This window comes from Heteronotia binoei, chromosome 14 (genome assembly GCF_032191835.1).
Source record: "Heteronotia binoei isolate CCM8104 ecotype False Entrance Well chromosome 14, APGP_CSIRO_Hbin_v1, whole genome shotgun sequence".
NCBI lineage: Eukaryota > Metazoa > Chordata > Lepidosauria > Squamata > Gekkonidae > Heteronotia > Heteronotia binoei.
Genome location: NC_083236.1, coordinates 35,922,311 through 35,945,073, shown reverse-complemented (window position 1 = coordinate 35,945,073; position 22,763 = coordinate 35,922,311). Strand labels below are relative to the sequence as shown.

General features: G+C 40.6%; 1 protein-coding gene across 1 annotated transcript in view; it reads left to right on the top strand.

Annotated features, from left to right (window-relative positions):
• Positions 1-22,763, top strand: part of CDYL2 (chromodomain Y like 2) — a 119,242-nt gene that overhangs the window by 53,630 nt on the left and 42,849 nt on the right. The window contains exon 2 of the mRNA XM_060253667.1: positions 16,177-16,771. Coding sequence (XP_060109650.1) covers positions 16,177-16,771 — 595 coding nt within the window. The remainder of the gene's footprint in view (positions 1-16,176; positions 16,772-22,763) is intronic.

Sequence of the window (22,763 nt, the reverse complement as noted above, 5' to 3'; positions counted from 1 at the left end):
CTTCTTGATATTATATCCCAAAATTTTCAAAATCTCTTACTGAATCATTTGCCAAAATTGTTTCGCCTTTTCACAAGTCCACCACATATGGTAGAAAGATCCTTCTTGTTTTTTACATTTCCAACATCTATTCAACACCTGATTGTTCATTTTTGCTAGTTTCTTAGTTGTCATATACCTCCTATATAACATTTTAAAACAATTTTCTTTAATATTGTAAAATGTCGATATTTTCATAGAGTTCTTCCATAAGTATTCCCATGACTCCATCTGTATTTCTTTATTTATATGTATCGCCCATTTTATCATTTGAGATTTAACTACTTCGTCTTCCGTAGACCATTTCAATAATAGTTTATAAGTTCTTGAGATCAATTTTTCATTTTCCCCAAACAGCATTCTCTCCAATTCTGTTTGTTCTTGTCTTATTCCATCATTCTTAATGTTCTGTTCAAGCAAACTCTTAATTTGTTGCAATTGAAACCAATTATATTTGTATTGTAATTCTTCAGCTGATTTTAATTCCACCTTTCCTCCATGTATTTTTAAAGGCTGTTTATATGATAACCACTTCTCTTCTTTAGTGTCTGAATATAATTTTATTACTTCTGTTGGCACAATCCAAAGCGGTTTCCTCTCATCCTCATATCTTTTATATTTTGACCAAGTATTTAGCAGGTTGTTTCTTATATAATGATGCGAAAAAAGCCATCCATCTTATTTTTCCCGTAGTACATGTAGGCATGCCAACCAAAAACATTTCCATGACCTTCTAATGTTAGTAATTTTCTGTTCAGTAATGTCATCCATTCCTTAATCCACAACAGGCATACTGCATCATGACACAACTTTAAATTAGGCTATTGAAATCCTCCCCTTTCTTTCGCATCAGTCAAGATTTTCATTTTAATTCTTGGTTTTTTCCCGGCCCATACAAATTCTGAAAGTTTCCTTTGCCATTTATTAAATTGTTTGTTGTCTTTCACTATTGGAATTGTTTGAAACAGGAACATAATTGTCATTAAGACATTCATCTTGATTGCAAAAATTCTGCCCAGCATAGAAAAATTCAACTTATTCCATTTTATCAAATCTCCATCAATCTTACGCCAAAGCGTCTCATAGTTATTTTTGTATAGATCAAGATTTTTTGTTGTTACTTCCACACCTAAATATTTTACTTTAGAGGTAACTTCACACTCTGTTAACCTCCGTAGTTCTTCCTGTTTACTTTTTGACATATTTTTACACAATTTTTTTTACTTTTCTTTATTGATATAAAAGCCTGCCAATTCTGCATATTCCTGTATCTTACGAAGCAACAATGGCATTACATGAGTGGGATTTTCATTTATAAACATTACATCATCTGCAAATGCTCTGTATTTATAAGAAAACCCTTTCAACTTCAGTCCTTCTATCTCTTTGTCTTCTTGAATTTGCATTAGCAAAACCTCTAAAGTCATTATAAATATCAATGGAGATAGAGGGTAACCTTGCCTTGTTCCTTTACTAATTGTCATTTTTTCCGTCAAATCTGCATTTACACAGAGCCTTGCTTATTGTTTAGTATATATCGCCTCACCATTCTTATAAAGTTTTCTCCCAATCTCAGTTTCTCCATCACTGCAAACATAAAGTCCCAATGCACATTATCAAATGCTTTCTCTGCGTCTGCAAAAAATAATGCTACTTCTTTTCAGGATGTTTCTCATAATATTCAATAATGTCTATAACTGTTCTGATATCATCTCTAATTTGCCTCCTTGGAAGAAATCCTGCTTGCTCTTCTTTAATAAAATAGTTCAAATGCTGTTTAAGGCATTCTGCTAAAATACTGGCATATATTTTATAATCATTGTTAAGTAATGAAATTGGTCTGAAGCTTTTTTACATTCGTAGCGTCTCTGTCTTCTTTCAGTATCAACGAAATTACTGCTTCTTTCCATGTGTTAGGGATTTTCCCATCTATTCTTATAATATTTATCAATTTCTGAAGTTTTGGTAATAGCGCCTCCGCAAGGACTTTATAAAATTTTGCTTTAAAACCATCTGGACCGGGTGCTTTCCCTAATTTCATTGAATTAATTGCCACCTCTATTTCTCCTTTTTCAGTTGGTTCATTTAATACCTTCTCCGTATTTTCTGTTAAGGGATTTACTTTAATTTTCTGTAAATATGCATCAATTTTTTTTCTATCCACCTTTTGACTTTTAATAGCTTAGCATAATATTTATAAAATTCTTTTTTAATTCCTTCCTGATCAACAATGTCCTTTCCTCCCGATACAATTTTATTAATAACTTTATTTCCCCCCCTTTTTTTTCATTTGCCAGGCCAAATATTTTCCAGGTTTATTTGCTCCTTCAAAAGATTTCTGTTGAAGTCTTTTTAAGTTCCATTCCACTTCTTTATTCAACAAATGTCTCAATTGGCTTTATAATATTGTAATCTCCCTTATGATTTTCTTTTTCCCAGGTCGCTTTTTAAGCTCCTTCTCCTTTTTTCCAATTTCTTTCTGAATGTCCATCATTTGCTTATTTTTGGCTCTTTTATTTTTATTGTTCAGTGTAATTAAGATGCCCCTCATTACCGTTTTATATGCATCCCACACAATTTGAAATTGAGTGTCCTCTTTTTCATTTATTTGAAAGAAGAATTCAGTCTCCTTTTCCAGAGACACCACTACCTCCTGCTTCTGTAGCAAATCTTCATTTATCTTCCATCTTAGGGTCTTTTTTACAGGTTTTGCAGACTACATTAATGGATTGTGGTCTCCCCTATTTTAGGAAGAATCTCTATTTTTTTTTTTTTGTTAAAAGTCCAAGATCTTTTGTAATCCATAACATCAATTCTCGAGAAAGAATTATGCCTTGCTGAAAAAGAATAGTCACGTTATTTGGGGTTGAATGAATGAATGAACTTTTTATTACGGTCATAGACCAATATAAAAACTATAACACATCATGTAAAAACCCTCCTAAACTACATAAAATAAAATACATAAAACTTTTCCGCATCTATACAGGTCAAGGATAACTAAAATATAATTTAACCAATTTTAAAATCCAGAATCAGTTCAAATTAATATAAAATCCTTTAAATCAGAATATATAAAATCGTTTATAACCTAAAATTCAAACAGATCATACAGAACCTACAATTTCTTGTTTCTTAGTTTGGAACTTCACAAGGTAATGGCAGAATTTAGCTCTCTGTCTAGAGATAGATGGACTTGCATCCAACAAAAGTTTCTCCAAACACGCCCTGTCCGCATCTGCTATTGGTTTGACTACAAATGGGGAAACAAACCTGTCCCTATATGCTTGGTGGAATGGTCATCGAAAAAACATATGAGTCATCGACTCCACCTCTCACATAGCACAAGAACAGCATCGATCTTTGTACGGAACTTTTCTATATTTCCCTTCTAACACTTTTGCGGGCAAGGCTGCGCATCGAGCCAATGTAAAGGCTCTTCTGTGAGCTGATACCTCCAAATAAGAAAAGTACTTGGCCATCCTCATAACATATTTGGTCTCAGTAGATGCCAAAAAAGAAGGGGCCTGTTCTAGATCCCTTTGTCTCTCTATATCACAGATTCTTTGTTTGATAATACTTTTTGCTTTGGCATTACTCTGCGTCAAGAGGTTTTCAAGTGAGAATCCTATACTTTCCAAATTGCTTTCAACCAATTGCAGCCACCTTGGCCTATAGGGGTTTCTTTGGGGTTAAATTCCCTCTATATGTCTTCCAGACTCTCTTGTTTTACCAAATCAAATAATGACTTTGGTAGTTTCTCTTCATTATTTTTTTCCCAGATCTGTCCAAAATATTTTTAACTGTTCCATTAAAATCCCCCATTATTATAATTTGCTCATACGCCACTTGGTCTAATTGTTGCATAATGTCTTTAAAGAACGAGTCTTTTGCTCCATTTGGGGCATATAATCCCAATAACAAAGTTCTTTTGTAATTCAGCATCACTTCCACCGCAATATATCTGCCATCATCGTCTTTAAAAATCAATTTTGGGTCTAATTCTTGTTTGACATAAAAAACACCCCTTTTTTTCTCCTTAGCCAATGAACAAAATTCCATACCAAATTGTTTGTTCCATAAAAATTTATTATCCATTTGTTTAATGTGTACTTCTTGCAGGCAGATTATATTACATTTTTGTTTCCCAATCCAATGAAAGGTTGCCCTTCTTTTTTGTGGTGAATTTAGTCCATTTACATTCCAAGATATTAGTTTGTAATCCATAATGGTTTTTTATTCTTAATCTGTACCCCCAAATTCCTTATGATTGTCCAAGAACTTTGTCATTTCCTGAGTGCTTGTAATTGTGAATCTCTTTCCTTTGTATTCAAAACTTAAAAACCCTCTGTAAGTATCCATCTATATCTCATTACATTTTCTCTCAGCTTTTCTGTCAATTTTTTATACAGTCTCCTGTCGTTGATGACTTTCCTTGGCAATTCTGTCATAATTCTTACGCTGCTGTCATCCATCTCCAATGTATTTTCAAATTGTTTACTCAGAATCTTTCCCATCATATCTCTTGTCACAAATCTTACTACCACATCTCTTGGTAATTTGTTTTTTTCTGGCATAGTCCGAATTTACCTTGTAAATGTAATCATAAAAATAGCTGGTTTCATCTGGGTCTTCATCCAAGAATTCAGCAATGATTTTTATTATATATGTCCTTAAATCAGTCTCAGCAGATTCAGGCACCACTCTCAACCGTATCTGATTTTCCATTAGTTTACAGTCTTGTAGCAATGCTTTCTCCTGCATTTTTTGTATAGTGGAATCCACTGTATCTATTCTTAAATCTTGGCCTTTCACCTTTTCTTCCACCTCCTGAACTTTCTTGAGAGTCTGTTCTGAGATCTTCAATTTCTTTTTTAATTTCTTTTTTTAACTTCTTCTGCACTGGATTCAATGTCTTTTTTTATTTCCTTCTTACTTTCTGTTAATGATTCCTTTATTATTTTTACCAATCTTGCCTTCATAGCATCCATTGCCTCCTGCCATTTAGCCATTCTTGCTTCTTCAAGTGACCCAGCCCTCATTTTAATCTGCTTTGCTCCTGATTTTTGCACAGACATCACTGCCTGCCCGTTGCTTAAATAGGCTCCAAAGTTGACCTCACAAATTTAATTTTCAGTTACACAGTTTATATGAGCCCAAAATCGCCGTTCCCTCAGGCTCCTAAGTCCAGATATTAATTTTTTTAAGTTTTAATTTCTTCAAAATGGCGTTCACAGCTTTTCTGTCCCTTTTAAAAAGTTTTTCCTTTTTTCTCCTGGACTGCGCCAAAATTGATTCAAAGCATATAATCCAATAGATTTCACCTTTTAATGATAATATCTGCTGGCTCCACTATTTTTTAAAGTCCCATTTTCTTTTAATTAATTTTTGAAATTTTGACCTTCTTTTAATGGCAGCCAATACTTCTCTATGATTTATAGTCCTAGAGAGGGCTGGGAGGCTTGCAATTTTCCCTTCTCTTAATGGCTTCTTCCTTGCTTTCTTTCCACGAAGTCTCGTTTTCAATGGTTAATTAGTCTCACATTGTTTCTATGATGCCATTTCCTGTGACGGCTTCACCAAGTCAGCAGTTCTATTTCGGAGGGGGTTGTCTGACCCGACCACAGGTATTGAAAACAAAGTTTGTTTTTCTTCTTTTAACCTTATTTCTCCAATTTCATTAGTCCCAAATTTACCCCCTCCTTTATTTTCCTTGATTTAGGATGACGTAGTTGGATCCAGACCTTTGTTTTTATTTTAAATTAGTCTTATATTAGTCCCGGAGTGATAGATAAAGATCTTTTACCTATAAAGCCGCTATCCTTCTGAACACTGCTCTTTTCAAAGATAGATGTAAATCAGTTTCAAAGAAGCCTTGAATCCTGGTGAATTTAAGTCAATTTAATGACCGCAGAAATCCTCTGTAGACGTTAGAATGCAATCCTTCTCTGCAGACTCTTCAAAGCCAAAAAGGAATCCCGCTGGAATTCAAATCAAATCAAATCAATTTTATTACAATCCATGACCAAATAGACATCACAATGCAGACCAACAACAACCACAGAAAAACTGTAAAAATCAAGAAGGACCTAAACAAGTAAGACATAGGATATATAAAATATAAATATATAGGTAAGATATTAACATTAAAATGAATAATGAGAAATAACAAATAAAACAGTATTGGTCTGACATCTTCTAACTAATTGCCTCAACATTGGCTTGGGAACCATAGAATGCAATTTAATTGCATGTGAACAAAATTAGGCAACCTTACGCAAGATCTCTGAGTTTGTAACAGTTGCAGTGACAATTTGGTGGTATACAAAGTACTCGGGGATTTAGGAAAGGGTAAGATATAAGGTTGAAAATATTTGGAAATAATTTAAAAAACAGGCGATTTCAAGACCCCTTCTTTACATAATCTTCACGAATTCTCCTGGGTGCCGCCAAGAATTTGGCACACTTAACTGTGAATTGAGGATTAGAATCTGATAACAGCATATTTCTAATTTTAAAATCGGAGAACCCCAGAAATCCCTTGAGCAAAGAATAAATGTACCTGGCGTGTATGCCTAAATATAGGCCACACCCAAGCAACACACCCACTGGAATTCCTTGTTAGCCAAAGTAAATCCCCTCAGAATTTCATATGCATGTCTTGGCCTTCTCCCTGCCTGGAAGAAGTAGGCAGCAGGTGTTAAGATCACCTTCTCTGCTCTGGTCTGCTCCTCGGCTGAGAAGCAGCTCAATCCTCCATGACCAAAGCCCGGAACCAAGCCCGCATATTTGTGATCTCACTGGGGCAATTTACTCACAGAAGCTGCTGAATATAACAATCTGTAGTTCAACCAGCTTTTAAGACAAGAACAGGAAAGGAAAACAGCCTAGGGGGTGGAGTTTTCCTCCATGCCATAATCAGGTTCTAACTAACTCTGTCTTATCCATTTTGCCGTAGAAATTATTTCTGAAATGAATGCAAAACAGAGGGACTCTACTCTCTGCTTTTCTCACAGCTTTGCACACTGATGGCTCTGCCTGCTCACCCCACCCCCTGCTACTGAGATTTAAAGGCACACACATGTTCCAAAACAGAAACAGTTGCAAGCATCTTCTAAGCCTGCCAAAGTTTAAATCCAATACAAAAATATGAAACTGGCACAAATATCACTTACATCATAATAGGTTTGTATTAAGACATATCTCACAATACATAACCAAGTGTGCAGAAAAGCTAGTGGAGCCCCGGCTCCAGAGTAAATAATCACAGTCCAATCAATCCCGTTCTCATGGAGAATAAAAGTGTCTATATCATCCAGTCCAGACCCTCACAAAGGGGGGGAAAGGCTCAATGAGCACCAGTGAGGTGAAAGTCCGTTCAAATTATGAGGTGAGGCAGCAAACAGGAACTCGCCACCTTACTCCTCTTCACTCACCAAATAAATCCGTCCTCAATCTCTCAACACATCTGTCTATACTTGCTGCGTGTTTTGAGGAACTGCCCATAGGCAGTTCAGACTTTATCAAGAGCCTGAATAAATGCAATTTACATAAACATCATTGTCTCAACAATCAAACAAATTTATAACAAGACACAGAAACCATACTTACAAGGTAAATGGTGAGTAACTTTCTCTCAACTTCACATCACAAATCTCAAAATAGGCAAACGCTCAAACCACCAAGTGAACGCTGGCATAAAACGGTTGTTCTGTTCTGTTTTGCCAAAGTTTAAAGACACATGGCTGTTGGGGCAGGGCATTCCCCCATCAGCCAGCTGTCTGCTGGTGGGGAGGAGCCTGTAAAACCAAGGGTTCCCCTGCTGGGACCTGGGGACTGGCAAGCCTAACTTTAGCATTCATTTGGAGATAGTTTGTGTTAACTGGTTTACATAGTCCTGTTGGCATATTCACTGGTATGCTCTGGGTTCGAGAGGCTTAAGAATATACAGCACACTGACTTGTGCTAACTATATACATTTATTTACAGATTTACAAGTTATAGCTGTCCTGGTATACATTGTTCAAAGTGCTTCACCAGACAACATATACAATAGCAGAGGATACACTGTACAAGCTCTCCTCAGTTATATACACATAGTTATATACAAGCACCAATCAGCACACAGTGCTGAGTCATTCTGCTTAGGTACAAGTCCTCTGGACAGAACCAGTTTGCACTTGCTAAGGGAAGCTGTCAGGGACTGTCATAGATCAGGAACTGTCATAGATCATGTGCATTAGACTCCATCCTGAAGTCTTACTAGCAAGCATATGCTGACACTCCCCCTAAGACTCAGGCGGTGAGTCCCAGCCTTTGTTTCAGAGATACAAAGTTGTCCACATTCAAACACTTAGTGAACAGTACCGTTGAAATACCTCAATACCCTTATTGCAGCCATTGGTTCCATGCTCTGGCACTCTGCTTTAAGCCATACAGGGCTTTGTTTAGTTTCAACACAAGGTTCTTGTTAGAGCTTTCAAACCCTGGGATTTGCTCCATGTAGAGCTGTTCATCTATTTGGACATTTAGATACGCAGTTGTGAAATCAAAATGATGCACCTGCATCTTATCAATCCCAGCCTTGCACAATGCTGTTTTTATCATGTCAGAGTTGACCGTAGGGGCAAACACTTCATCATAATCCTGACCTCCATCTGGGAAAACCCCCTTGCTACTAGCCTGGTTTTCCTTTGTAGTCCACCGTCCAGTAAGGCTTTCAGTTTGTATACCCAGCGGCAACTGATTACATTTTTATTAGCAGGCAAATTCGTCAGCTTAACACTTCATTTTCAGTAAGAGAATCATGTTCTGCTTGCATGGCAGTCTGCCAAGCTTGCCTTTCTGACTCAGGCAAAGTTAACACTTACTGGTAATTCTTTGGTTCTCTTACATATACATGATTTACAGTGGTGGTATCATACCCAAATCTGACCAGAGGTATACCTTTGGTACTTCTGGTAGACACTCTTGGTACCTTTTGCTCACTCTGTTCACTCTCAAAGGACTGTTGCCTAGGAGACACAATCTCTTGTTTTACACTTGGCGAAGTTTTCTCTGATAAGGGGAGTGCAACCTGTGAAGGCAATTCATTAGCATGCACTCTGTGCCAATTCTGGTTTTCATAAAAATTGGCAGACCTGCTAAAGCTCAGCCTTTCATGTTCAGTAGCAAACCTGTATGCCTTCATTCCAGTCTGATAGCCTAGAAATAAAAGCTTTTTAGAGCGAGCACCCCCTTTCCTTCTCTGGTTTAAAGAAACATTCACCCAGGCTTTTGTGCCAAAAATTCTTAAATGTGCCAAACTGGGTTTTTTGTTGTACAATACCTTATAAGGAATGTTATCTATGGACTTGGTCCAAATTCTGTTGCATATATAACATGCAGCTTGCAGCCCTTCAGCCCAGTAAGTGATAGATAAACCAACATCAGTGAGCATAGACTGCATCATATCTTGCAAAACTCCCCCCTTTCTTTCAGCTACGCCATTCTCCTGCGGTGTTGACGCATTTGCCACTCTATACCTTGTGATTGTAACCATTTGTGAAATTCAGAAGACATGAATTCACCTCCCATGTCAGTCTGCAAAGCACATAATTCAGCCAATTGTTTCTGTACCTTGCGTGCCCAATATTTTATAGTTGCGAACACCTAAGACTCCTTTTTGAGCACATACACCCATGAGAACCTGGAATAGTCATCAACTAAGATTAGGGCAAACCTCTTATTAGAATGGCTTTTGGGGAAAGGTCCTATCACATCTGCATGTACTAAAGCCAACAGTTTAGCAGACACTCTATCACTTTTCTTGGCAACCGGGAATGCTTTTGATTTTGTGCGTTTGCACACATCATAGTCAAGGAATTCTTTACATTCTTTTACTCCCTCATGCCCCACAATAGCAAGTGTTTTGCTTATAGTGTTAAAACTGGCATGCCCCAGCGTTCGGTGGAGCAAGTGCACACGATTATCATGAGGTTTGTTGTTTGTTACCATCTGTGCTCCCACAGATGGATTTTCTACAACATGAACATTATTTTGCAACCTTCCCACAGCAAACACCCGGGCACCTTTCATTGTTTTGCACAAGTTGCTGGCAAAAGTCATGGTAAAACCAGCTTTGTCCAAAGCCAGCACACTCAGTAAATTGTTTTCAAGAGCAGGAACACACAGCACTTCTTTAAAAGTGTGTTGAAGTGCTGGGAATGTAACATTTCCCTGACACTGTACAGCAGAGTTCCTGCCATCAGCCAGACTCACATGTTGTAATGGTGAGGAATTAATGTCCTGAAGCAAAAGTTCATCTCTGCAAAAGTTCTGAGATGCTCCAGAGTCCATGTCCTATGTGCAGCAGCCACATCTGTGACCACCAATGTGGCCTTCTGGCTGTGTGAAGAGTTGTGAGTGAACATATGAAGCTGCCTTATACTGAATCAGACCCTTGGTCCATCAAAGTCAGTATTGTCTTCTCAGACTGGCAGCAGCTCTCCAGGGTCTCAAGCTGAGGTTTTTCACACCTATTTGCCTGGACCCTTTTTTGGAGATGCCAGGGATTGAACCTGGGACCTTCTGCTTCCCAAGCAGATGCTCTACCACTGAGCCACCATCCCTCCCTTTCTTCTTCCATTCCGGGCATGATCGTCTCAGGTGCTTTGTAGATCCACAACAGAAGCATTTACATACTCTTAGAGCAATTTGAGATGCCTCTCCATGCTTGTTACTCTCGGCTTGGCCGGTCTTGCAGCTGGCCCTTTTTGCCTCCTCCATGTTGGAACGCTGCCACGTCTCTGAGAAACGCAACTCCCTCTGCCTGTCTTCCTCTTCTAGTAGTCGTCCAGTAACGTAAGCCAAGGTTAGTTTGTTAGCTTCTGAAGATTCCCGTGATGTTATCAACATATTGTAATCCACAGACAGGGAACTGAGAATAATAAATACTTTATCCTCCTCTGGAACAGTTTTTCCATGCTGCTCCAGTTGCTGAAAGCATTCAGCCAAAGTGTTTAAATGAGCCCTTACAGATTCCCCCTGTCTCATTACAGTCCGGTACTTGAGACGGGTAATTGCTATCAGAGACCCAGCTGTGCTTTGCACATATGCAGCCTTCAGACTGTCCCACGCCTGTTTAGCCTTCGGCTTACCAGATATGTGCACAAGCTGGTCGTCTGCCACACTCAAAATGATGGTCATAAGAGCCTTTTCGTCCTCGATGTTGTCTCCAGCAGCTGAAGGGTCTGCGGGAGCGTCGACATACATCCACAGACCTTCACGCTTCAGATAATGCTTCATCCGAAAAGCCCACACATCATAATTCGTAGAAATGAGCTTCTCCACCAGCAGAGCAGTCGGAGCCTGAGCCATGCTGTCGTCTCCATCCGGCAGCTGGTCCTCAGAATCACTCCCATCCTCCATGCTGTTATCAGGAGCCTGGCTGAGCATGTCTTCCTCCTCAGCTCCAGAAGCGGCAGCTGCAGACTTCCACTCAGTCACAAGTCACCACAGTAGTTCAGCCTCCTTCAGAACCTCCAGAGCATGGCACAGTGGAAGCGTGCTGGTCCCATAACCCTGTTGGCATATTCGCTGGTATGCTCTGGGTTCAAGAGGCTTAAGAATATACAGCACACTGACTTGTGCTAACTATATACATTTATTTACAGATTTACAAGTTATAGATGTCCTGATATACACTGGTCAAAGTGCTTCGCCAGACAACATATACGATAGCAGAGGATACACTGTACAAGCTCTCCTCAGTTATATACACATAGTTATATACAAGCACCAATCAGCACACAGTGCTGAATCATTCTGCTTAGGCACAAGTCCTCTGGACAGAACCGATTTGCACCTGCTAAGGGAAGCTGTCAGGGACTGACATAGATCAGGAACTGTCATAGATCATGTGCATTAGACTCCATCCTGAAGTCTTACTAGCAAGCATATGCTGACAAGTCCATGTGAACATTCTTATAATGAGGCTGAAGAATCTATACCCGTAACTCTGCAAGAACAAGAAGAATAGTGTAGAATGTGACTACTACTATTGCTGTGAATTCAGATCTCATGCAAGAACAACAAGAGAACTCAGTTAACAGCCAAATTCAAAACCAAGCACTAGCAAGGTAGCGACCTCCAGCTCTGCACCAGAGTTTTTCTCCTAGAGAATGGGAAGAAAGCTGGTGGCAACCAAAGAAGAAGTCTTAGCTAGTGATAGAGCAGATGCTTTGCATGCTGAAAGTCCCAAATTCAGTCTCCCACAACTCCAGTTAAAAGATTCTCAGGGAGGCTGGCTGGGGGAGACCTTTGTCTGCCTTAGACCCTGGAGAACTACTGCCAGTCAGAGCAGTCAATAGAAATCTGGATGGAAAAATGGTCTGGCTAAGTGGGTTGGTTCCAACCTGCTTTCCCACTAGTATTTATTTATTCTATGGCAGAGTTATACACAGGAAAAAAGGTAAAGGTAGTCCCCTGTGCAAGCACCAGTTGTTACCGACTCTGGGGTGATGTCACATCATGACGTTTTCACGGCAGACTTTTTTTTTTAACGGGGTGGTTTGCCATTGCCTTCCCCAGTCATCTACACTTTCCCTGCAGCAAGCTGGGTACTCATTTTACTGACCTCAGAAGGATGGAAGGCTGAGTCTACCTTGAGCCGGCTACCTGAACCGAGCTTCCACCGGGATCAAACTCAGGTCGTGAGCAGAGCTTCGACTGCAATACTGCAGCTTTACCACTCTGCCCTTCTTATACACAGGAAGCATATAATAATATAAAATACATAATCAAGTTGATACAACAGGTAGTGGAATTGGAGGATGGGATCTCCTTTGACCACTGAAAAGGCTGCCTTGGGAATCACACAACCTACATGGACAAAAGTCATGTGGGATGAGGTCTGTAAGCAGGAGAAGAATTAGATAAGATTGAGTGAAAAAAACCTGGCAGAATCCAACACAGTTTTTGTCAACTTCATATGTGTATACTTTCATAATCCCCCCCAAACAGCATCCTGCATGATGCCCCTTTGCCCCAGAGCAAGGATATCCTATATCTGTGTGAGCTATGGACTAGAGTACAAGGATATTGTGCTTATTTACTGAATTGGATTCATGCAAAAATAAGACCTCTTTTGTGGCCTTGCAGCAAACAACAATATTTCCCTTTACGTCTTCTTTCTTCCCAGTTGCATGCATGTAACAGAAGTAATCAGCACATAATTCAGTCTTAGAGATGGGAAAGAATGTGATCCATTAAAAATACGCTCTTACATACTTAGTTTATCTTCTCTGAGGAGACTGGGCTGCTGGGATAGATGACAGTGTCATCTTATTTTAGACTTTCATGTCCAATATCATTTGCATCTTGCTCTTTTGCATTGCATTGTCCACAGAGATCCCTCTATAGAAGTTTCTAAAATTGGATTCAGTCATACAGAGACAGCAGAGCCATATATTCCAGCAGCATTGTTTTCATGGTAAAAAAAAAATAGTCATCCACCAATGGTGGTGGGGGCATGTAGCAATCAGCATACAAAATGGGGTTGCAATCAGCATAATAAATTAACCTGGTGAGGACCATCCTTTTACTCGTGTAAATTAGACACAGTCATTAAATGTGATGCAATAAAGTGAGGTGGGTCTTCTGTATCAATCAGAACATCTAGGTGGCCAGCTGGTACAAGAGCTTATCCTATTTAATCCTCTTGAAAGTCCTGGGAGTTGCCTAAGAATATAAGAGTCCTGCCACACCTGGTCAATGTCCATCCAGTTCAGAATCCTGTTTCTCACAGTTGGCCCATCACATGTCCTTGAAAGGCCTACAAGCAAGGGCATACAGGCCAAAGCCTTCCTCTTTTGTACCCCTCCCAGCAATGGATCTTCAGAGATTTATCGACTTTGAACATAGAGATTTCACATAGCCATCATTGTTGACAGACCTATCCTTACACTAGTATTTATTTAACATTATTTGTTGTCTGGCTTTCTGACTTGAACTCAAGCCAGATTGCACAGAGTATGTCTTCATTTTTAAAGCTATCCGCCACCCTGACCTGGATTACCCAAGCTAGCCTGAGAAAGGCAATTCTTCGCTTCTTACCTTGAAAACCATGCAGGGTCACCATAACTCTGCTGTGACTGGATGGCACTTTCCACAACCAAGTTAACTGCCACTTCTGCTTCATATTACAGAGAATTCCTTAAACTAATGGTGGGAATTAAGCTAATTCTTTAGTCTGTCCTCAATCTACTCCCCATCAACTTCATTGGGTACTTCCAAGTTCTAGTATAATGAGAGAGGTTCTCCATACTGCTCTTCTTTTAGTTGCTGTTAATTTTATGTTTTTTGGATGGCCAGAATTGCTTTCATTACAGAAATTGTTTTAGGCAATTTCCATTATCTTAGTGAAGTGATATTATTGCTGAATCTGATGTATTGTGGTTTTGTTTAGTATATTTTGGTCATGTCCTTCACTTGGGAAGCTCAATGTGGCACTCCACAGATCATTCTTCTCTACTTCATTTTCTGCTCACAAAACCCATGTGGTAATTTAGGCTGAAAGAAAGTGATTCATTCTGGGTCATTGAGTTTTATGAAATCTTTATCTCCTAAAACTCTTAACCCCTAAACTACACTTTTATTTCACTTGCTGTTTTTACATACTCATCCACCGACTGTGGTGGGAGCATGCAGCTGTTATGGCTTTATTTTATTTTCTTTATTTATGCACCATTTTCCTTCTCAATTGGGACCCAAAGTGGCTTACAATATTCTTGCCTTCTTTGTCCTGTTCTCACAGCCGCCTTGTGAGGTAGGTTAGGCTGAAAGTGTGTGCCTGGCCCAAAGAAACCCAGCAAGCTTCTATGACAGAGTGGGGGACTGAACCCGGGTCTCTCAGAACCTAGTCCAACCTTCTAAACCTCTACACTCTGCTGGCTTTATGACTGCCATAATGGTACTTGCTGTTTTAATCTCTTTTTTAAAAACTGAGGCTGGAAGTTTTGTTTTTAAAAAAGCCAGAGTTCTCAGGGTGTGGAATTCTGACTGCTGATCAAATTAGGATATTTGATAACTTGGTAAGCACACATAGTCCTGGCAACTGATTATCAAACATCAATTCAGTCTGACATGATGATGATGATGATGATGATGATGATGATGATGATGATGATGATGATGATGATGATGATGATGATGATGATGTGCTGTCAAATCTCAGTTCATTCATGGCAAAGTCTCATGGGGTTTTCAAAGCAAGAGACATTCAAAGGCGGTTTGCCGTTGTCTGCTTCTGCATAGTAACCTGGACTTCTTTGGTAGTCTCTCATTCACATACTAATCAGGGCCAAGCCTGTTCATCTTCCAAGCTCTGACAAACTCCATCTAGTCTAGGATATTCAAACTACTGCATGATGCAAAGCTATAATTTAATTACACAACCTGGCTAGAATGATTGCTCAAATGCAGGTCTGTTTGCTAACTCTGATCAAACTTTGTTGGTCTTAAAGGTGCAACTTGACTCTTGCTATGATCAATTTGGGTACATCAAGCCAGCATTTGAAACCATGGTTTGAAGTTGGTTTATTAACAGCAATTAGTCTTTAATGTTGGTGTCAAGTGATGTACAAAACATGGGCGTTCTGGCTTGTTTCCCAACTCCACCCTTGTAGGGTCAACATGCCCCCCCTGCTACCAGGCAGTAGTTGAGGGGGGGGCGGTTAGAATTGCCAGCTCCAGCTTGGGAAATTCCTTCACCTTTGAGGTGGAGCCTGGAGAGAACAGGGACCTCAGTGGGATGCGGTTCCATAGAGTCTACCCTATAAAGCATCAGTTTTCTCCTAGGGAACTGATCTCTGTTGCCTAGAGATTATTTATAATTCCAGGAGATCTCTAGCTACCACTTGGAGGTTGGTAACCCTATTGCAAAGCCAGCTAAGTCTCTATAGGGCAGGTGGGAAAGCGCTGAAACCAGAATTTGTCAAGGCAAATCCTTGTTTCACATCCTAAGTGTAATTGAACAAACCATGAGTTCATGTTAGGTCTGAACCCAGCCCATGTATGTTTCCATTCCTGAATTATTTTTCCCTTTGGCAACTGACTGTGGTGGTTTTTTTGTTTTTTCCCTTCCCTGCTCACTCTTAGGTCGAAAGGATTGTAGACAAAAGGAAGAACAAAAAGGGAAAATGGGAATATCTGATACGATGGAAAGGCTATGGAAGCAATGAGGACACTTGGGAACCAGAGCATCACTTGTTGCACTGTGAGGAATTTATCGATGAATTCAATGGCCTGCACGTCACGAGAGATAAGAGAGCGAAGCATGGGAAGCAAACCGTCACACCAAAATTTTTACGAGAGAGCCGAGGCTCATCCTTGGACAAAATCTCACACAGACCTACTGACACGGGGAAGAGCAAAGGTTTGTCCCATAAAAAGAAGCGAATGGCCTCAGCCTTTCCAAAGCCAAAAAAGAGTTATACAGCCAAGCCAGCATCATCAGGGGACAGAGCAGCTAAAACCGTGTCTTACCGGACTACTCCGAGTGGTTTACAGATTATGCCCTTGAAAAAAACCCACAACGGCCTACAGAATGGGGATGCCGGTTATGAGAAGGATTCTAGACATTTTGGGAATGGCTCACAGAAGCCAAACATGGATTTAAATGAACACGAAGGGGAACATGACCTACCTAGTGTTCTGGATGTAAATAATGAAACACCTGTCATGAATGGAATCGGTAAGTGATTTTTCAGCCCTGTGCCTTTATTTAGTTATTTATGATTAATTGTCGCAGTCAGATATTTGACTAGGTGATGGCGTTCTGCAATTCAAGATGTAGACAAGTTCCTGGGAAGTGCAGAGGTTTCTTCACAGGGTTCTTGCTGTTCCAAGCAACACTGTCTTCTGGAGCTGAGATTTATTATTATTATCATTATTATTATTATTATTATTACTAAGTGGCGATTGGTAATGGGGAGCTGAGGGCTTTTTTTGAAGCAGAAACTCCTTTTCATATTAGGCCACAAACCCCTGGTGTACACCATCCTCCAAGAGCTTACAGGGCTCTTAGTACAGGGCCTACTGAAGCTCTTGGAGGATTGGCTACATCAAGGGTGTGTGGCCTAATATGCAAAGGAGTTCCTGCTACAAAAAAAAGCCCTGGAGGAGCTTATATGCATGTAATGTTGAAATGCTTATTTGGAAGGTGAGGAGACCACAGTACTCTCCCCAGTCTTCCTTCCTGAGTATAACCATGCATCACAGTGGCTACAAGAGGGAAACAGTGTGATCCTAAGCAGAGGTAACTTACATCTGTCTAAGCCTGATGACCTTGCTGAATTTAGAAGGGAATTGTTCCATTTAGGAATTCATTGTTAAGGAGTAATTCAAAACAGGTCTACTCTGAAGTATGCCCCATTTTATTCAATGCAGCTTATTCCCAGGAAAGTGTTCTTGGGATGCCAACCTAATTAGTCCTTCAACTGTAACAGGACCATGTTAATAATACCCGTCTATGTTAAAGAACTATTGTAAGGCTTTCGAGAAGATATTTTGTGCTTGAAGTCCTTTGAACACTGCAAACGCTATGCCAGTGCTAATTCCTTGCAATTTCACTGCATACCGTCCTTTCATTCCCTGATTTCTTGCCAACTCTGAAACACGGAATATTGAAGCTCAATATTGAATGGATCCTTGTGTACATCTTCCATTTTTTAAGATACTGGAAGGCAAATTGTATCAAGACAGAAGTTGTGTTAGGGTTAGCTCCTCAAAGACACAAACATGCACTAGAGTAATTGAGAACATGAGGAATATTGACTGTCTAGGTGTAGAAAATACTTTCAAAATGCCATGGTTTTTGTTTCATGTTGCAAACTGCTTGAAAATTTTAATCGAGAGTCCTGGGGTTGGATCCAGTCAGCTTTTTTCACTCAGGGCGTTTTCGCACTGACCTTCAAGTGGCGCGACCACCCTCTTCACACCAGAGGATCTGCACGGATTTCGCACAAGAAGCGCCGGAGCACCCAAAAGAGCCGGCGACTTCCGTCGCGAAACCCGCTCAAACGGAAACCGCCAAGAAGCAGGAAAACGTTTGAGCGTTGGAAGTTGGAGTCCTGCATTCTTCTCCCTGGCTACATTCCGCTCGGTTAGAAAATAGACGCGAGCTCGCTCTTCACACGCGCCACAGAAGGGGAAGGAGAGAATGGGGCGGGGGGGGAGCTCTGGCGGCAGGAATCAGTCAGGTCCCCGTTGCAAGCGCCAGCCAGGGAGGGGAAAGAGCGCAGAGGAAATCCCAGCTTCGCCACCCGGGAGGGAGCGAGGCTGGGAAAGGAAGAAGCTGCCACACACACACACCCCTCGATTTCTCTCTCTTCGTTATTGCGATATTTCGCAACTTCAGAATTTGGGGGAGAAATCTAGTGCTAGGATTCTCCACTGTGAATGCTTCTGTTAATACATAAAGGGCTGTGGAGGATCCTACAGCTACAGCCAATCCATGAGCAGAAGCAGCACACGTGATGCGGTTTGTCCACGAAAAGAAGGGGAAGGAACAGCTGTGACTGCTCGATGTTACGTTATTACGTCCTTACGCAACCAGACTTGCGCTTAAAAAAAAATGATTGACAGGGCATCGAACTCAAGTCGATGCCAGTGGGAAAACGATTTGAGCCGGGGCTTCATGGAAAGCGACTCCGCAAATGAGTCCATGTGCGAAAACAAGGAAAATGAGCCGGACATAATTGCGCCGTGGAATAAGGGGAGCAAACGCTAAGTGCGAAAACACCCTCTGAGTTGTTTCCTCACCAATGGGAGCAAGAAGCAGATTGCTCCAGCTGCCTGCTCAGTTTGTCTTGTACTCCCATTAATTTTCGCCTGACAGAAGCTACATCTGATAAGATCACATGTGAGCTTCAGACTCTCAAAAGTAAAATATATTAATACAGCCTTAGTTAGCATGTTGGAATAGGGTTTTCAACCTCTGGGCAGGGCCCTCGTATCTCCCCAAATTACAGCTGATCTCCAGACTACTGAGATCAGTTCCACTGGAGAAAATGGCTGCTTTGTGGCATCTGAGGTTCCTCCCCTCCCCACACCCTGCCCTCCCCAGGCTCCACCCCCAAATCTTGAGAAAACTTCAACCCAAAATTTGTAAGCCTAAATGAGAGCATACCATGATGTAGAAAAACATACGCATAATTTACCTTCAAAAACTTGTCAAGGAACAAGGCCAGTGGCCAGCAACCTTTAAGATCCAAATTATTTCAACATTCAGAGTCAGAAATAAACAAAGATTCAGTATTTTAAAAGCTTATTTGCATAAGTGAAAGTATGTAATTTAATGTTACTGGTAAATGATGTGCGGATTAATAATCTGTAAATTTTCTGCAGACTCAACACTAGTTGTTGTTTATCAGGAAGCAACACATGAAGCTTCACAATAAGTAATATACACAGGGGAATCCTGTGCAAATGTTCTCGTGCAGTGTGTGCAATAAATCTGTGCATGGTTTGCACTGAGATTCCTGGCAACTGTTCGCTTCTGTTATTTGTCCTTTTGTGCAGGATCTCTTAGAAGCCCTTTAAACAATGAAAATCTTTGCCTGCCATTCCCCTCATATGCTGGTCATTCTGGCATTCCACCTATCGTTCCACTATGACATCACTTAAAAGGTCTGATTTCTTTTTTAAAGAGCCATATTAGGTTTCATACTGAACGACATTTGGTTCTAGAACCATAGGTTGCAGCCTGAGAACTTGTTCTACTTAATGGAATGAATGTCTATGATCACTACAAATAAGGTTGCTAGGTCTGACTTAGGAAATAACTGGGGACTTTGGGGTGCAGCCAGGAGACCTTGGAGCCAAGAACAAGGATGTGACAAGCACAATTGCACTCTGAAGGGAGTTCTGGCCATCACATTTAAAAGGATTGCACACCTTTTAAATGCCTTCCCTTCATTGGAAATAATTGAGGATGGGGCACCTTCTTTTGGGGCTCATAGAACTGGACCCCCTGGTTCAATCGTTTTGGGAGTGGTTTGAGGAGAGGGACCAGATGCTATGCTTAAAATCTGAAGCCTCTAACTCAAAAAACAGCCCCCCCCCCGAGCCCCAGATATCCATGGATTGATTCTCCATTATACTCCATGGGGAACCAGTCTACCTAAGGTATAATAGAGGGCCCAGTTGACATTCAGCCCCCCACTCCTGCTTTCTGATAAACCTGAAGTGGAGGGAAGGCCTCCAAACTGGTGGATCCCCTGTTCCCACCTGGGGATTGGCAACCCTAACCAAGGCTGGATCTAGGGGGGGCTTGCCCCGGGTGCCAACAGGGGGGAGGCACCAAATTGGGTATGGAGTCCATTGTATTCTATAGGATCATAAAATAGAATGGCCCATAAGGGGGCATCATTTTTTAATTTTGCCCCCCCTCAAAAAACATGTAGATCCGGTCCTGACCTTAACAAAAGTTGAGGTCAGTTCAGTTAATGCTAAGAGCCCCAATCATATAAGAAGCTATGAAAAACTACAGAGATAAAACATGACAACCATACAATCACCTGTAAGCAATAGAATCTATGGAATAAAGCAGATTCAAGTAGTAAAAAGGAGGGGAAAAACATGCCCACCAAAATAAAATCATTTTTTCACAAGTGTATAGAAGTGCAAAATGATAGGGGTCTTCCACCCAATCAGAAAAGCAGCAGATGACCCAGTCAGGTCCAGCAGTCTAGCGATTACCAAAAAGACCTGTAAAGTGGCACCATTACGAATTATTAGGCTCTTATTTTCTTCCAGGTAATTTGGTACCACCCGAAGAGACACAGTAGGGGCTGCAGTTCAGTGGCAGAGTGTCTGCTTCAGACACAGAAAATCTTAGGCACCTCCACTTAAAAGGATCAGGTAGGAGGTGATGTGAAAGATGTCCACTTGGAGAACTGCAGTGAGTCAAAGTAGGCAGTAGGGTGTGTGTGTTTGGTATAAACCAAACCGAATAAATACCTGAAAAAGTAAATTAAATGCTTTTCTCTATTGTGGAGGCAGTGCAACTCTGGAGAGTGAAGGGAAAGCATTTAAAAATTTAGAGCCAATGTGGTGTAGGGGTTAAGTACATGGATCCTAATCTGTGAGAACTGGGTTTGATTCCCCACACTTCCACATGCACCTGCTGAGTGACCCTGGGTTAGCCATAGATCTTGAAAGAGCTGTTCTCTCAAGAGCAGTTTTCTCAGAGCTCTCTGAGCCTCACCATGGAAGAAAGCATCAGAAAACCCTGCCAAGTAACCATGTTTGCTGGATGCCCATTTTGGCATGAGGGCAATAGGGCAAAGTCCAATGACCCACCTATGATCAGTAAATCAATGGCTTGCCAAGGGGCTGGATTTGGCTCAGGAGACATGACTTGTTGACATCAGTAGTTGAGTAAACATTTCTGTTATCTTTACCAATAAAGACAAAGGAAGATAACAAACAACAAAACCATCAACGAGTCCCAATAACAATAACAAATTTAACTTGTGTATCTGGTGACAGACCAAAACAGAGCAGAATTGTCACTTTCTCTCCCATCCCTGGAATCTCCTTGATGTATCCATGAGCATGCCAACAAATTCATAGAATATTATTTTTTATCTTTGGAATAGTTTCTAAGTTTGCATATAATCCTTTGTTCTTGTGTTGCATGCTCAAGTAACAAGTAGTATTCAGAACTTCTAAATCCCATTCAGCAAAGCAATCCCAGTATCTTCACGGTCACCTAATATTGAAGTCTATGGCAGCTTCCAAATATTTTTGCTGATCTTTTTCTCAGTCCTTTCTCTTCCTATTATATCCCTTCAGAGATTGTGAGATCAGGATTGAGCTCACTATTGGAGGAAGGGATAACTCCGTGATGTGTTCTTTTGCAGGCTCTCGTTTTCTACGGCCTAACCCTTTGTGGGTTTCTTTTAATGCTTTTAGCATTCACGCAAAGCAGCGGTCTCGTAACATCCACTGCAGCTCTCAGTTCTCTTACCTGCTCCAGATTAAGCATTTCAGTTTAAGCAATTTAATTTACCGGTATAGTTGCATGTTGGCTTGCCTCTCTCTGGGTCAGAGTGTAGCCCTAAACAAAGTTGCACCCTTCTTAGTCCACTGACTTTGATGGGCTTGTATATGTGTGTGTGTTAGGTGCCATCAAGTTACTTCTGATTTATGGCAGCCCTATGAATTAATGACCTCAAAAATATCGTATCATGACCAGTCTTGTTCAGGCATTGCAGACTGTGGGCCGTGGTTTCCTCGACTGAACCAATCCATCTCACGTTGGGTCTTCCTCTTTTTCTGCTGCCATCAACTTTTCCTGGTGTTATTATCTTTTCCAGTGGGTCTTGTCTTCTAATATGACCAAAATACAATACCCTCGTTAGTTCACTTTCACTTCTCGGGAGAGTTCACGCTTCATTTGATCTAGAACCCACTTATTTGTCTTTTTGGCTGTCCATGGTCTTCCTCAACACCACATTTCAAAACCATCGATGTTGTCTTAGACAGATCTAATTGTGTTTAGAATGCACTGTTAATTGGTTTTGGCTATGGTTTTCCCTGACGAAGGCATCAAAATTATCTTTTTGGGAAACCTTCTTGTGGTATACTTCTGGATTTACTCCAAACCAATAGGGCTCTAGCTTCACTGCCAAACCTGTGCTCTTTTAAAAACTGCGTATCACTGCTCAAAAAATCAACCC